Source organism: Magnolia sinica, chromosome 6, assembly GCF_029962835.1.
Source record: "Magnolia sinica isolate HGM2019 chromosome 6, MsV1, whole genome shotgun sequence".
Classification (NCBI taxonomy): domain Eukaryota; kingdom Viridiplantae; phylum Streptophyta; class Magnoliopsida; order Magnoliales; family Magnoliaceae; genus Magnolia; species Magnolia sinica.
Genome location: NC_080578.1, coordinates 92,829,109 through 92,843,239, shown reverse-complemented (window position 1 = coordinate 92,843,239; position 14,131 = coordinate 92,829,109). Strand labels below are relative to the sequence as shown.

Sequence of the window (14,131 nt, the reverse complement as noted above, 5' to 3'; positions counted from 1 at the left end):
ATCCACGCCGTCCATCCGTTTTAAGATATCATTTTAGTTCATAGGCCCAAAAAAGAATCAGATCCAATTTTCAGATGGACCACACTACAGAAATAGTGGTGACTGACCATTGAAAACTTTTTGTGGGCTACAAAAGTTTTGGATCAAGATGATATTCGTGTTTTCCCTTCTTCAAGGACTGTATGAAGTTATCAAAATGTTGGATAGAAAATAAACATTACGGTGGGCCCTAGGAAGTTTTTAACGGCGGACGTTCAATGACCACTTTTGCCTGTGATATGGTCCACCGAAGACTTATTTCTGTTTGTTTTTGGAAAATGTCTTAAAATGAGATGGAAAAAGGAATGGACGGCATGGATACACAACACATAAATCAAGGTGAGCCCCACGGTCAGGGACCCACCCAATAAGCTATCACCCCGGACTCACCTAAATCCGCGCCCAGCTCTGAAGTGCCATTTGATACTCTGGCAGAGTACGATGCTTCATACACAGACGCTAAGAAATTGCACACATGTCACACGTTAATTCAAATTAAGTCGTGAAGCACACGGTCTCTGTCTCAAAATCAGATTGCTTGGACAATCCCAACCTCTGATTCTTGGACACTTGTTCGCTGAAACAGGACCGTTGGATACTTTTCATTTTTAACCGTTAATTTTAATTCACGACACATCTACACGGGCACGATAATCAAAGCCAAGTACGCATTTCTAGGTAATTTGTAACTGCCTGCGTATCATCTATCACACTCTGCCAGAGTATCAAAAATTTCCCCGTCCAAACGCGTTTCCCCTAGCTTCTTTTAACCCAACGCCATACACGTTCACCCGCCATTCGCCCACAACGAAAACCTTCCGCTGTGGGCACTGTCCTTCAGCGAAACTCAAAATCAAACAATGGCGTCCGCCTCCTTCCTCTTCTCAACTCTCTCCATCCCAATTTCTCGCGAGAAAACGAACCCCACCATCTCATCTCGCATCCGCTGCTGCGAGGACACTCTCGGGAACCCTAATCTCAAGCTGATAGACGCGTCTAACGGTAAAGGCATGGATCGTTTTCCAGAGAAGCTGTCCGTCGCGAGGGCAGGGTCCTGTCCTCGGCCGCGACGGATCATCCTGGTACGTCACGGGCAGAGCGAGGGTAACGTGGATGAGAGTGTATATACAATGGTGCCGGACCCGAAGATAAAGCTGACGCAGAAGGGCTGGGATGAAGCGGAGGGATGCGGGAAGATGATAAGGGACATGATCGAATCGGACGGTGTGGATGATTGGAAGGTGTATTTCTACGTGTCGCCATACGCGAGGACGCTGGAGACGCTGCGAGGGCTGGGGCGGGCGTTCGATAGGGATAGGATTGCTGGGGTGAGGGAGGAGCCGCGACTGCGCGAGCAGGATTTCGGTACGCCTCCTTTTTATCTTTTTCCCTTCTTTTATTATTTGTTCACGCGTGTGGGAGCCGTTCCCATACACGCGCGAGCGAATTCGCGATTGTGGAACACGTGTGGTGGATTAGATCTTTACGTAAGTGGGCTGCACTGTTTATATCTTCTGGTTTAAAAGTCAGGTCTTTTGACAACTTCAGTGGGCCATAGCATAAACAAATCGACAGCTAGGAACGGAACTGAAGTTTGTACGTTTGGTTGGATCTCTAACTGTGGGGCCCACTGTGATGTATTTGCCTTACATCGACACCGTCCATCCATTTTGACAGCTCATTTTAGGGTGTAATCCAAAATATGAAGCAGATCCAGGTCTTTGAACGACTATACCACATGAAACAGTCGTGATTGAATCCTCACCATTAAAAACTTCATGGAGTCCACCGGAATGTTTATTTTCCATCCAACCTGTTGATAAGATCACAGAAACTTGGATGAAGAGACCGCACAAATATCATCTTGATCCAAAACTTTTGCGGCCCACGTGTTGTTTCTATTGGTTGAATACCACTGTTTCCTGAAGTGTGGTCCACCTGAGATTTGGATCTGCTTCATTTTTAGGATCATGACTAAAATGAGTTTTCAAAACGGATGGACGGGGTGGATATAAGGCGCATACATCAAGGTGGGCCCCATGGTCAGGGATCCCACCCACGCCGAAGCCGCGCCCAAACCAAAAAAACTGGGGCGCCGATTAGATACTGAAAAGGTCAGTAGCCAAGTCGCTACTGAAGTGACGTCACCAAGCTATGTGGACCCCACCATGATGCATGTGTTATATCCATACCGTCCGACTATTTGTAGAGATCGTTTTATGGTATGAGAAAAAGAATAAGATAGATCTAATGTTCAAGTGGACCCACCACAGAAAACCGTGGGATCAGTCACACCCACCGTTGAAACATTTATAGGGCCCACCATATTGTATTTTTTAGATCCAACCTATTCATAAGTTAACATAGGGACAGATGAAGTGAAAAAAAATTATATAAGCTTGATCTGAAACTTCTGTGGCTCCTAAGAAGTTTTGAACGGTGGATGTCACTATCCCTACTATTTTCTATCGTGGGGTCCAATTGAACATTAGATCTATCTCTTTATTTTTCTCATGCCATAAAACGATCTCTCCAAATGTATGGACGGTATGAATATAACACATGCATCATGGTGGGGTCCACAAAGCTTGGTGACGTCACTTCGGTAGCGATTTGGCTACTGACCTTGTCAGTATCTAATCCGGGCCCAAAAAACTGGAAATACTCTAGTGGGACCTCACCTGACTGGGGTGTTATGTCCCATACACGGACGCGGATTTCCTGTGGAACCTTTGGAGGAAGTTGGAAACCTAGGCGGGGCCCACCGTGATGTTTGTGAGAAATTCATACCGTCCATCCGTTTCATGTGCTCATCATAGTATGTGAAGCCGAAAGTGAGCAGGATCCAATACTCAAGGTCCGTACTAAAGGAAAATGTGTTTAGGGAAATTCTTACCGTTGAAACCTCCCTGGGTTGACAGTGATGTTTACTTGCCATCGATACCATTCGTAAAGTCATTCCCACCGGGATGAACCGAAAAAATAAATATTAGCATGATTCAAAACTTCCGTGGCCCCACGAATATTTCAACCGTGGACATTCAATTCTCACGTTTTCAGCACACTTAAGTATTGTATGCGGATCATTTTTGGCCAATTATCCTAAAATGAACTCACAAAACGGATGGACGGAGTGGATTTCTCAAAAACGTCACGGTGGCCCCACCTAGGTTTCCAGCACGGGAACTTTCCTTTGGCAGCAAATCCGCGTCCTCCATACACTGTACACGTGGCGTACATGCATGTCTGACCGTCCAAATCGTTGGCGCTGATGCAGATGGAGGTTACTGCAAAACCACGTTGATTGGATGATCGTAACCGACTAATTGGTGACCATGAAGTGGACGGTTAAAAAAGATATCGTAGGAAGTTGAAATCAGAAAGTCACTTTGACATTTGGCATGAAGCTCACTGCTTGGACGGTTCAGATGGATGTGCATGTATGCCAATTGTAGGTAGGGCACATGAGTCACGAATCGCACTCTGCTCATAACTAGTTAGGGTTCTGTTATGATCACGTTCTGATGCACCAAATCCAGAAACTGGAGCCTATGGTTCGTTGATCTGGACTGTTAATATTGTGGGGGCCACAGTAGATGGGATGACCCAGAAAATTTCCAGGTTGGATGGTCTTTTACATACAGTCTTTTGCCTTTTTTCTGGACTGTTGTTGTATTTTCTCTTAACGTCCTATTGTTGGCCACCGATCAATCGTTAGGAACCTTGAATCTGAGATGTTTTGGGGGGAAACTCGATCAGTGGTAGAGCTCATCAGATCAACGGCCAGGATCAGCAAATCATGGCCACATGTACAGAATGGTGCAAAAGGACAGTAATGTTATGATGCATCAAGACCTTTTTATTCCTCTCCATGGCCCATATAGGTAGCTAATACGTTTGGAATTTCTGTGTTTGTATTGGAGAAAAAACACCCTCTTTATAGTATGATTACAACCTATTGATATGTAATATACATAACTGTAAAAAAAGATCCTAGGTGCTAAATATAAGATATTACATAGCTAGAGAAAATATTACATAGCTGGAAGAAAGATCCTAAGTGCTAAATATAGGATATTACATAGCTAGAGAAAATATTACATAGCTTGAGATTTACAATCTAATAGTCCCCTATAAGGAATTGCATGAGACGTTCCTTCTGTTGATGAGAAACGAGATCTTTGGATACGCCACAAGTACATGTGGGAAGTGTAGAGAAAGAAGATAATTCATCCCAGTATGATTTCAACTGAGAAAAATATGAAGCAATGGTAGACTGATTTTGTGTATGAGAGCAGATGGAATGTTGGAGCTGGAGTATATGTGGACCATTGCTTTGAGCAAAGCGGTCACGTAGGTCAATCCAAACATCATGAGCATTGTCAGTGTAAACAACACTATTAGATAACTCTTTTGTGAGGGCATTGGGAACCGAAGAGAGAACCATATGATTGTATCGAGTCCAAGAGGCAAAATCAGGTGACGTAGTGAGTGGTGGTGGGTAGGAACCATCAACGAAGCACAATTTATTTTTCGCGCTAAGAGCGACAATCATAGCACGACTCCAAGTGGTATAGTTATCTCCATTAAGTTGTTGAGAAACAAGTACAATACCTGGCTGATCCAAATGATAAAGGTAGAGTGGATTGGAAGAATCATATGATGCAAGAGTAGGGCTTATAGTAGACTCAAGAGACTTTGAAGTGGCCATGTTGTTGTTGGCTTGGATTCTAGTGCTGGCAGATGTCGGACAGCTTATGATGAAATCGCAGCAGATGATGAAATCGCAGCAATGGAGAGATGGGTCGCAGCAGAGGATGAGAACCGTCGTGCTAAAGGGGTTGGTGGGAGGAGAGATGGATTGAGGAAGATTATACACTGAAGATTGGTGTATACTCTGATCAGTCAAGAGATCCTGACCGTTCAAAATTTGGATCAATAGCCCTGATCAAACTTGGCTTTGATACCATAATACGTTTGGAATTTCTGTGTTTGTATTGGAGAAAAAACGCCCTCTTTATAGTATGATTACAACCTATTAATATGTAATATACATAGCTGTAAGAAAGATTCTAGGTGCTAAATATAGGATGTTACATAGCTGGAAGAAAGATCCTAAGTGCTAAATATAGGACATTACATAGCTAGAGAAAATATTACATAGCTGGAGATTTACAATCTAATAGTAATTGTTCGGGTCATCCACTGTACATGTGGGTTTTTTTTTTGCCATTTATTAAATGCTATTGACTCTGTGCATGTAGCATGCATGAATGTAAAATCCACCATCCAAATCATGCGGCCTGTTGGGGATCGAGCATATTTTGAAAAAGATACATGTCAGATGATCTTAGCCTTCCAATTGGTGGCCATCAAATGGATGGCTAAAAAGGGTATGGTCAATAATCCAAATTCAAAAGCTGAGATTAGATGGTTATGATCTTAAGATTAGTCTAGTTTTTGGGTTATGCTTCCAACTTCACTGTAAATAACCAATTATTACAATTTCCTTAGTGGGGGTGGCTAACAGTGAAGTGTGATCTGACAGTGCGTGTACTAACAAGCTAACCAAAACAAAAAACCAATTATTACAATTTCACCATGTTTGAAAAAGAGGCAGGTATTTCTGCTTTGAAAAACTGTCCAAAAGGATTGGCCTAATTTTGTGGGCCCCATGTGATGTATATGATATATCTATGTCGTCCATCCATTTTACCAGAAAATTTTGAGGCATGAGCTGAAAAATGAGGCAAATCCAACATTCAAGTGGCCCACACCAAAGTAAACAGCGGCCCAAAGAAGTTTTTAACGGTGGGTGTTCGATTCCCTTTTTTCTGTGGTGTGGTCCACTTGAACTTTGAATATGCTTCATTTTTTTTACTCATGTCCTAAATTTAGTTGGCATAACAGATGGACGGTATGGATAATCCACATACATCACAGTGGGGCCCACATGTTTGGCAACATCCTCGATTTTGGTCTAAGCAGGAGTCAAATCAACCCTCGGGAATGATGTGGTAATTACCAAAGGAAAACTTTAGAAAATCAAACATGCCTGTGCGCTACCTACGGAATGGATGAGTCACCATTGTTGTTTAATCGGTGGTGCATTCACATCACAGTCTAGGCCTTAAATTGACTTTCAGCTCTAAAGAAAAATGATTTGAACCCTTTCGAGCAGTCCCCACCTTGAACGATCTGGATCATCCTGATGGGACCCGGCTTGGATTGACCCCACCTAAAAAAAAAAAAATCAAACTGATATGATCGCAATGATCTCATCAAGAGCTTGGAAATAGGCATTATAAAGAAAATATTGACGACGATGCGCACTTAGTAGTCTTGGATCAGCTAATCAGAGGTGAAAGGTCAGGATTGTTTGGTCTGGTCAATTTTGGCCATTAAGTGGGGATACACCAAGGTACCTGTATATACATGGGGTACTAATGGCAATGCCATGACGATATTATGTGAATACTTATAGGGCAGCATATTCTAATTGCATTACATTTCCTCTTTTCCATATTCCCGGCAACTTTCTCATTCCACTGACGTGTTGCATGGGTACTTGTCCTGTCTGTATGCTTGCTCTTTGCGCATATATATGTATCTTAGTAATGGGTGTGTGGAGAAAAAGGTGAGAAAAGATCAACATCGTCTTCTCATAGCCTTGAACCAACAAGGAAAAAATTCTCTAAAATAATGATGAAGTTGATAATAATGGGAACTATTCTGTAAAACACACTTGATAGCTTATATAAGCCCTAGAGTTTGAAGGAACTAGCCTTAGAGTTGGAATGAACTCGAAATAGTAAACTTTCTAAAAATAGTAAAAGATGTTGAAACTGTCTAAACTCTTTTACATGACTTTTTAAAAAATGACTAGAAAATAGCAACATTGTAATTTATCAAAATTGGTAAATTTTGAGTTTGAACTAAAATTTGACCTATAAAATGACCTTATTTTTCTAAACTATTCTGTTCCCATTGGCTAGGTCGTACGTCTCTTTGATAGCTTTTCAATGATCTCTTATATGTGCAATTCAGATAATCTGTCACAGAAGTTATCGCCGTTGGAAGTTATGGTGCATTAGCCAATCTGTGTCGTGTTTTGGCCCTTCCCCCCTGACTGCTTTTGATCTTGGCCCTTCATGAAGTCATCCATGACCTGTCCTACATCAGTATATTGGCATCATGAATTGAAAGAAACATAAAGACTAGAATCAATAGGTAAACAATACCCTTTGGAATTCAGCTATAGTAGTTTACATTGGTGTCAATGTGTTTGCTTGATCATGAAAACCAGATTTGAGGCCATTTTTAAGTTATTCTTATCATCTCCGCATGGGGATGCAGAGCTCCAAGTATGGCATGCCATTAGCTCATCCACGCAATCTTGCTATTGTTTCTTATTCTCTCTTCCATGAAATGAATGAATAACAGATAACACTGCCAATAGAAATCGTGAGTTTGGATATTAGTGGTATGCTGTTGGGGCTAAATGTCTGTAAGTGGGGATGACTAAAGCAGTTAGGAATGGGATGTGCCATGCTGTAGAATCTCCCCTATTGGTTGATGCCAACCATTGGATGAAAAGTCCAATTACAACCAAAGGTCAACATTCAATAAAGGCCAAACTGGACGGATAATCTGATGGGTGTTTGCTTGCATCCGCCATGGGGCCCACCATATGAACGATTGGATTACCAGAAGGTGGGCGTACATGTACGGTTTGTAAGCGAAACAGCACTTTGATCAAGGTTTTTATATTTCTTCTAAAACAAATTGCAACACAACGAATGGAGATTAGATGGTCTAACACATAAAATTGAGAAGCCTTCTCTTCGTATGCATACTTCCATTTGGAGCATTCATCATCCCACTTAGGAGATCATGTACAAGAATTCCAAGCTTAAGCCACCACCTAAAAACTTCTCTAGTCTAGCTGAAAATTCATCACTCTTACCAGTTCTTTTTTTATTTGTTGTAAAAAGGAAATTTTCAGGATCGGGAGAAAATGCGGATCGAAAAGGTACTCCGCAATCGCTATGGCCGTTTCTTCTACCGCTTTCCTGATGGGGAATCTGCTGCTGATGTTTATGACCGAATAACAGGTACTATCAGGAATGGAAGTTTCATGTGCCATTATGATTGATCTGTTCTGATTATGCTGTGTACTTCATTAATTTTTTTCTTGAGCTAGTCTTAGTTTTCTTCAAGAGGAGTTTCTACTATGATGTTTGTTTTACAGGGCATCTTTTGGATCAATGGCCATGAGGCCCTCTTGATCCTGGTGATCCCCACAATGGTCTGTTAATCCAGATCTTTAAATTCTCTTTTAGCATATTATAAATATTATAAATGATATTTATTTTGTAAAATCTGTTTTCTACTGTTCAAATCAAAGGTCAATGTGGATTAGGTTTCTAGAGCATGAGGCGGGCATTTATCTTTGGGGTATTGAAGATCCAACCGTTAGGAATGTGGATCAAAGTCTATTAAAGGAGATTAACTACCCCATTGCAAACCCCCTGGAGAACACTAGAAACCCTCAAGAAAATCCTACTGTCAGGAAGAGCATACCACCGAAGGATTCCCAGTCTCACGGCAATTCCTCTCTCTTGATTTGGAGACGCCAATGGTCCCGTTCTCTGATTTTTCACCATCCTCACCATATATGTGTCACATGCACTCAATGATCAAACTGTTGATTTGCTGGGTCATATCCCCAAAAGAAGTTGATTGTGACTATGGTAGCTATCCGATCACCTGCAAATGGGCGGCAAAATCACGTTGAGCAAACTGATGATCTCTCCACATTGAACAGGAAAGCTAAACAACTGAATGGTCAGGATTGTCCCATCACTACAATCTTTTGTCTATGACCCATCACATATGGTGGCTGATCGGATGCATGGACGGATTTCAATACACATTTCCTATGTTGACAGTGGGGAACCACCTCAGGGAATTTTTATGAGTGTGCTTCATAATAAATTACGCTAGAGTTTCCAATTTATGCGGTGTTATTGCTATACAGGATTCAGGGAGACCCTTAGAGCAGATATTGACATTGGACGCTTTCAACCACCTGGTAAACGGACAGAGAACATGAATTTAGTAATAGTGTCACATGGCCTAACATTGCGAGTGTTTCTGATGAGGTGGTACAAATGGACTGTGGAGCAATTTGAAGGTCTCAACAATTTTGACAATGGAGGAATGCTCGTTATGGAACTTGGCGACGGTGGAAGGTAATTGGTACTTTGCATTCATTGCCCTGTGGGGTTTCCCTTCCTAGATTCACCACAGATTACCCATTGTTTGTATATTTCTTTTAGATTTTCCATGGATTACCTATTTCTTTTATCTTTCTTGATTCAATACCCATGCAAATCAATGGGTGGAACACAAGATCCTAACCATTGAATATCCATTAGGCATGACTAGAATTTCTTTTAACGGTTAAAACAAAATATCAACAGTAAAAAACATTAATAAAGAACTTAAAAAAACCATTTAAGTGTTGGTCCCAACTGAAACCAACGTGTTGAATGATCCGGTCAACAAGGTCTAAGTTATAAAAGTGTTCTTAGGCAACCAGTGTATCCTGTGTGAGATCATATGGGCCTCAATTGTATCCTAATGCATGTATACAACCGTACTTGCATATGTGTCACTTCATGGACCTCATAAGAAGGGCCAAAGCACATTACACTAGGAACTGGAACTCCCCATGTCCTCAAGTCTAAGGATTAATTAAAGTTGATACATACACAAGTCAATTTGGGGCAAGCATGATCGGCCTCTCAATTTAGAGACTCTAAGTGATCATCAAATATAAGCGTCCAAGAGATCTAATAACAAGATCTCATATCCATGAAAACTCACACTCCTTTGTGGCATACGAAAAGGCACCAACTCGTGGTTGAACCTTATGATGGAGACCTTCCATGCCAATTCATCTTCGATCCCCTCACACATACATAAGAATAACCACTGTTCATCCTCAAACTTGCTAGGTGGTCATGGATAAACATGGTACTGAGATCCACGGAACACAACTCTACCTTGACTAGTGGCCATTATTCTCGAACTCAAGTTCCTAATGACAATATAGGAAACCCTCTCTTTAACCCATAATGCATAAATGTTTTAGGTAAATGCATATTGATTGTAGCATTAATAACATGTCTGATCAATGGTCGAGATCAACATTGACTTTTAGGGCACACAATACTAACAAGTGCCCATCATATGAACTGTGTAGATCACATAACCATGAACCCACCTGTACATATTGTGTGCGTAATTCAAAATTTCACTATTTCCACGACTAGAGAATTGTGCCCATATACATGCATGTATTTTGGAAATAAAACCATTTAGGTGATGGGCGGAACAAAAAACAACTTGATGGATAATCTAATCAACAAGATCTAAACCATAAATGTGTTTCTAGGCAACTAGTGGATTCCATGTTAGATCATATGGACATCGACTGTATTCTAACACATCTACCCAAGCACCACCATGCATGAGCTACTGAGTTGACCTCATGAGGAGGGCAAAGCACATTACACTAGGAACTTGAACTCTCCATGTCCTCGGGTCTAAGGATTTGTCAAAACTAATACATACACAAATTGATTTGGGCTAGGCATGATGGGCCTCCCAATTCAGAGACTCGAATCGATCCTCCAATGTAAGCATCCAAAAGGTCTAATAACAAAATCCAATATCCATGAACACTCACACTCCTATGTGGGCTATGGCAAAGGCACCAACTCATCGTTGAGCTCAATGATGGAAACCTTTCATACACTTTGTTATTGGTCCCCTCACACAAGTTGACCACAAAAGAATAGCCACATGTGCCTCCTAAAACCTGCTTGGTAGTCATGGATAAATAGGTACTAAGATCTATGAAACACAACTCTCCCTTGGCCAGTGGTTGTTATTCCCGAACTCAAGTTTCCAGGGACAATAGAGGAAACCCTCTCTTTAACCCATGAATTCATAAATGGCTAACGTAAATCTACATATTAGTACTGGCTTTGATAAAATGTTGACACAGGATCCATGGTCATCATGATCAATGATCAAGATCAATCTTGGTGTTTTAGGACACAACACTATTAGGCAAGGTATTCCAAAAAGGCTATGTAGCAATAACAGTGGTAACCATTACACTTTAAGGGATTGTAATGGTCATTATGGAAAAAAAAAATGGCCCGTAATGGCTGCAACAGATTGTTACAGGGTCAAAACATGTTTTTTTTTTTTTTTTTCAAAAAACGGGGGCCATAATGACCATTACGGTTAGCCCTGTAAATGGTAATGGTGGTGACTGTTACAACCACTGCTATTGTTAGGGAATACCTTGCTAACAGGTGCCCATCATATCAATTGTTTAGATCACATAACCATGGGCCCCACCTGTATGTACTGTGTGCATAATTGAAAATTTCACTATTTCCATGACTAGAGAAATGTGCCTATTTACATGCATTTTTGTATGGATATATTTATGTGTATTTGGGTCTCCGAGATCACATAGTTAATGTGTTTTTAATGTCATAGAATTTACTGTAACCTTGAATTTAAAGGATTGTAAAGCCTACTTGTTGGTTTTATTAATTGGGCATGCAGTAGCTTCTAAAACAGATGATGTCATATGGGTAACTAGTAGACGGTCCGTTGCACCCGACCAATCAGAGACTTCTGCAAAATCTCTCTTTTCTTTGACCAACACTCTTTCCATAGTTTTAGATATAGTGACCTTATTAAAACTTAATCCATTATGAGATATTATTCAAAAAGTTCATTCGTTTACCAAAGAATTCAGCTTTTCAAGTCAAGACAGGGTGCGTGTGTCACAATACCAACAAACATATGCCTCCGCTGATACTTGCACTGGGAATAGTGACCATCTCCTTCATTCAATGTATGATTTTGAAGGAAAATGTTATTACCATGTGCCTGTAAGATAAAAAAAGGTTCCTACTGTCTACTCCACCTGCACTTCTATTAGTTCACATAGGCAGTGGGACCCACCTATGTCCTTGTATGGCATCTTGTGTGAGGGCAACTTTTTCTCACACATGCTTGTGAGATTGGGTGGAGAACTCTAGTAACGTATATGGGATAATCGTGTTCCAATACCTGCAGATTGGTGCCTTAAAGAATTTTGTTTCTTAAAGAATTTTGTTTTCTATGTTGAATATTTTTATTTATTTGGTATGCTACATTTTAAGAGTGTTGAATAAGAGAACTATTGCAAACGAGAAAACATGCTGATATCATGCCCTGCCCATTACCATTTCAACAGGTACAGCTTACTGGTGCATCACACCGAGGAAGAGCTGCGCAGGTTCGGTTTAACAGATGAGATGCTCACTGATCAAAAATGGTACACGGTTGAGGCCTTGTCTGGGTTACTCAGTTATCCATAATGTTTAGGCTGTGTTTGGATGGCTGAATTGATTTGAATTCCAACAACAATTAAATTCAATACACAAATAAATGATCAGATTGGGTTGTCTGACTCCATTTCAACAAACTTGAAATACATGGAATTGGTTGTCATTCTAATTTAAAATGATTGCAAACATCTTCTCTTTGTTTTCTGACAATTGTAACTCCCTCCTCTGTTTTGGATTATTGCAGGTACTTACCCTGTTAGAGACGTTAGAGGAATTTAAGCCGAATGACAAAAATACCCTCTTTTGAGTAGTTTGTTTTGTGTGTGGGGGCCCCCCCATTATGTATGAATCGCATCCAACTTGTCCAGAAGAACCACTCCATAAAAATGTGATGCCCAAAAAGTCAGGCAAATCCAACAATTAAGTAGGCCACGCCATAGAAAACAATGGAGATCGCCCGAAAACCTCCAAATTCACATGGTGGGCCACCTGAAGGTTGAATCAGTTTGAGTTTTGGAGTGTGCCATTTTCAAGAGAAGTGAGCATTTTGAATGGGTTGGATCACATGCACGCATTACAAGGGACCCACAAGACCACATGCTACAATGAGTAAGCTAATGAGATGGGGTAAAACCATCAATTGCTCAAAGATAATGGTGTTGTTTTCTTGTATGGCAGAATCTGCACCAAATCTTTGAAAGGAAGGGGAGTTATACGTAATAATCAAAATAAAGGGGAGTTGTTTACAACACTGTAGTCAAAGGTTACCCAGGTGCACATCTAGGCCTTTTGGGCCTATTGCACGTCGCCTGGACCCTGCAGGAGGCATTTACCTCGGGTGCTCGCATGCGTAGGTGCTCATGCAGTAAATATGGTTTTTTACATAGGGTACCCCTATGGGCACCTCATATGTGTGGTCTTTTGGTGTTTTACCACCCTATGAGGGTGTGAATAGTTTGTTTTTTTTTTTTTTGTTTTTTTTTTTAAGGCTTTAAGCCCTATTTCAACAACTTTTATTGTTCCTTTTGAGATTAAAGCTTGAGATATTCTTCCCCCAAATTTCAATTACTTTTTTCATTTCTTCTTGATTTCTTTCTTATAATAGTGTGTTAAGGTCATCAAGTGGGACTCCTTTAAGGCAATTTAAGATTTTGTTGGTTCTATATAGGAGATTAGTGGTGAATTGGGGATTTTGGGGAAAGTGGAAAATTTAGGTTGGAGGATTTGGGGATTTCAAAATTTTGTGGTTTTGGATTGGTGAATTTAGGGAAAATAAAAATTTTAGGGTTGGGATTTGAGGAAATTGGGGATCTCGTTTATTTTTGTTCAATGTGATTCTCATGATGGGGTCAAACTATTGGACGGGTTGGATGTTGCACACACATGAAAGGTTGGAAGCCTATCTGCGGGTGGACGGTAACTTATGGTCCAATCAGTTGGACTTGAGACCTCATAATTAATTAATATTTATTTATATAAAATTAAAAAATAATTGTGCCAGGAATCTCCAGGTTCATGCCTAGGTGTTTTGAGTGCTACAAGGGCAGGTGCGGCAGGGTGCACTTAGTGCCTTTAACTACTCTGATTTACAATTGTCATAAAACAGAGGGAAGATATATATAATAATCCAAAACACCCCATTGTCATAAAACAGAGGAGAGTTGCTT

The 14,131-nt window shown here is 40.7% G+C and overlaps 1 protein-coding gene across 6 annotated transcripts in view; it reads left to right on the top strand.

Annotated features, from left to right (window-relative positions):
• Window positions 1-745: 745 nt before the first annotated feature.
• Window positions 746-14,131, top strand: part of LOC131249091 (phosphoglycerate mutase-like protein AT74H) — a 34,131-nt gene continuing 20,745 nt past the window's right edge. For all 6 annotated transcript variants that reach the window (XR_009172675.1, XR_009172673.1, XR_009172672.1 and 3 more), the window contains exons 1-4: window positions 746-1,404; window positions 8,034-8,153; window positions 9,080-9,293; window positions 12,371-12,451. Coding sequence is in view for 1 of the 6 variants with exons in the window: in XM_058249656.1 (XP_058105639.1) it covers window positions 900-1,404; window positions 8,034-8,153; window positions 9,080-9,293; window positions 12,371-12,451 (920 nt within the window). In the remaining 5 variants the exon portion in view is untranslated. The remainder of the gene's footprint in view (window positions 1,405-8,033; window positions 8,154-9,079; window positions 9,294-12,370; window positions 12,452-14,131) is intronic.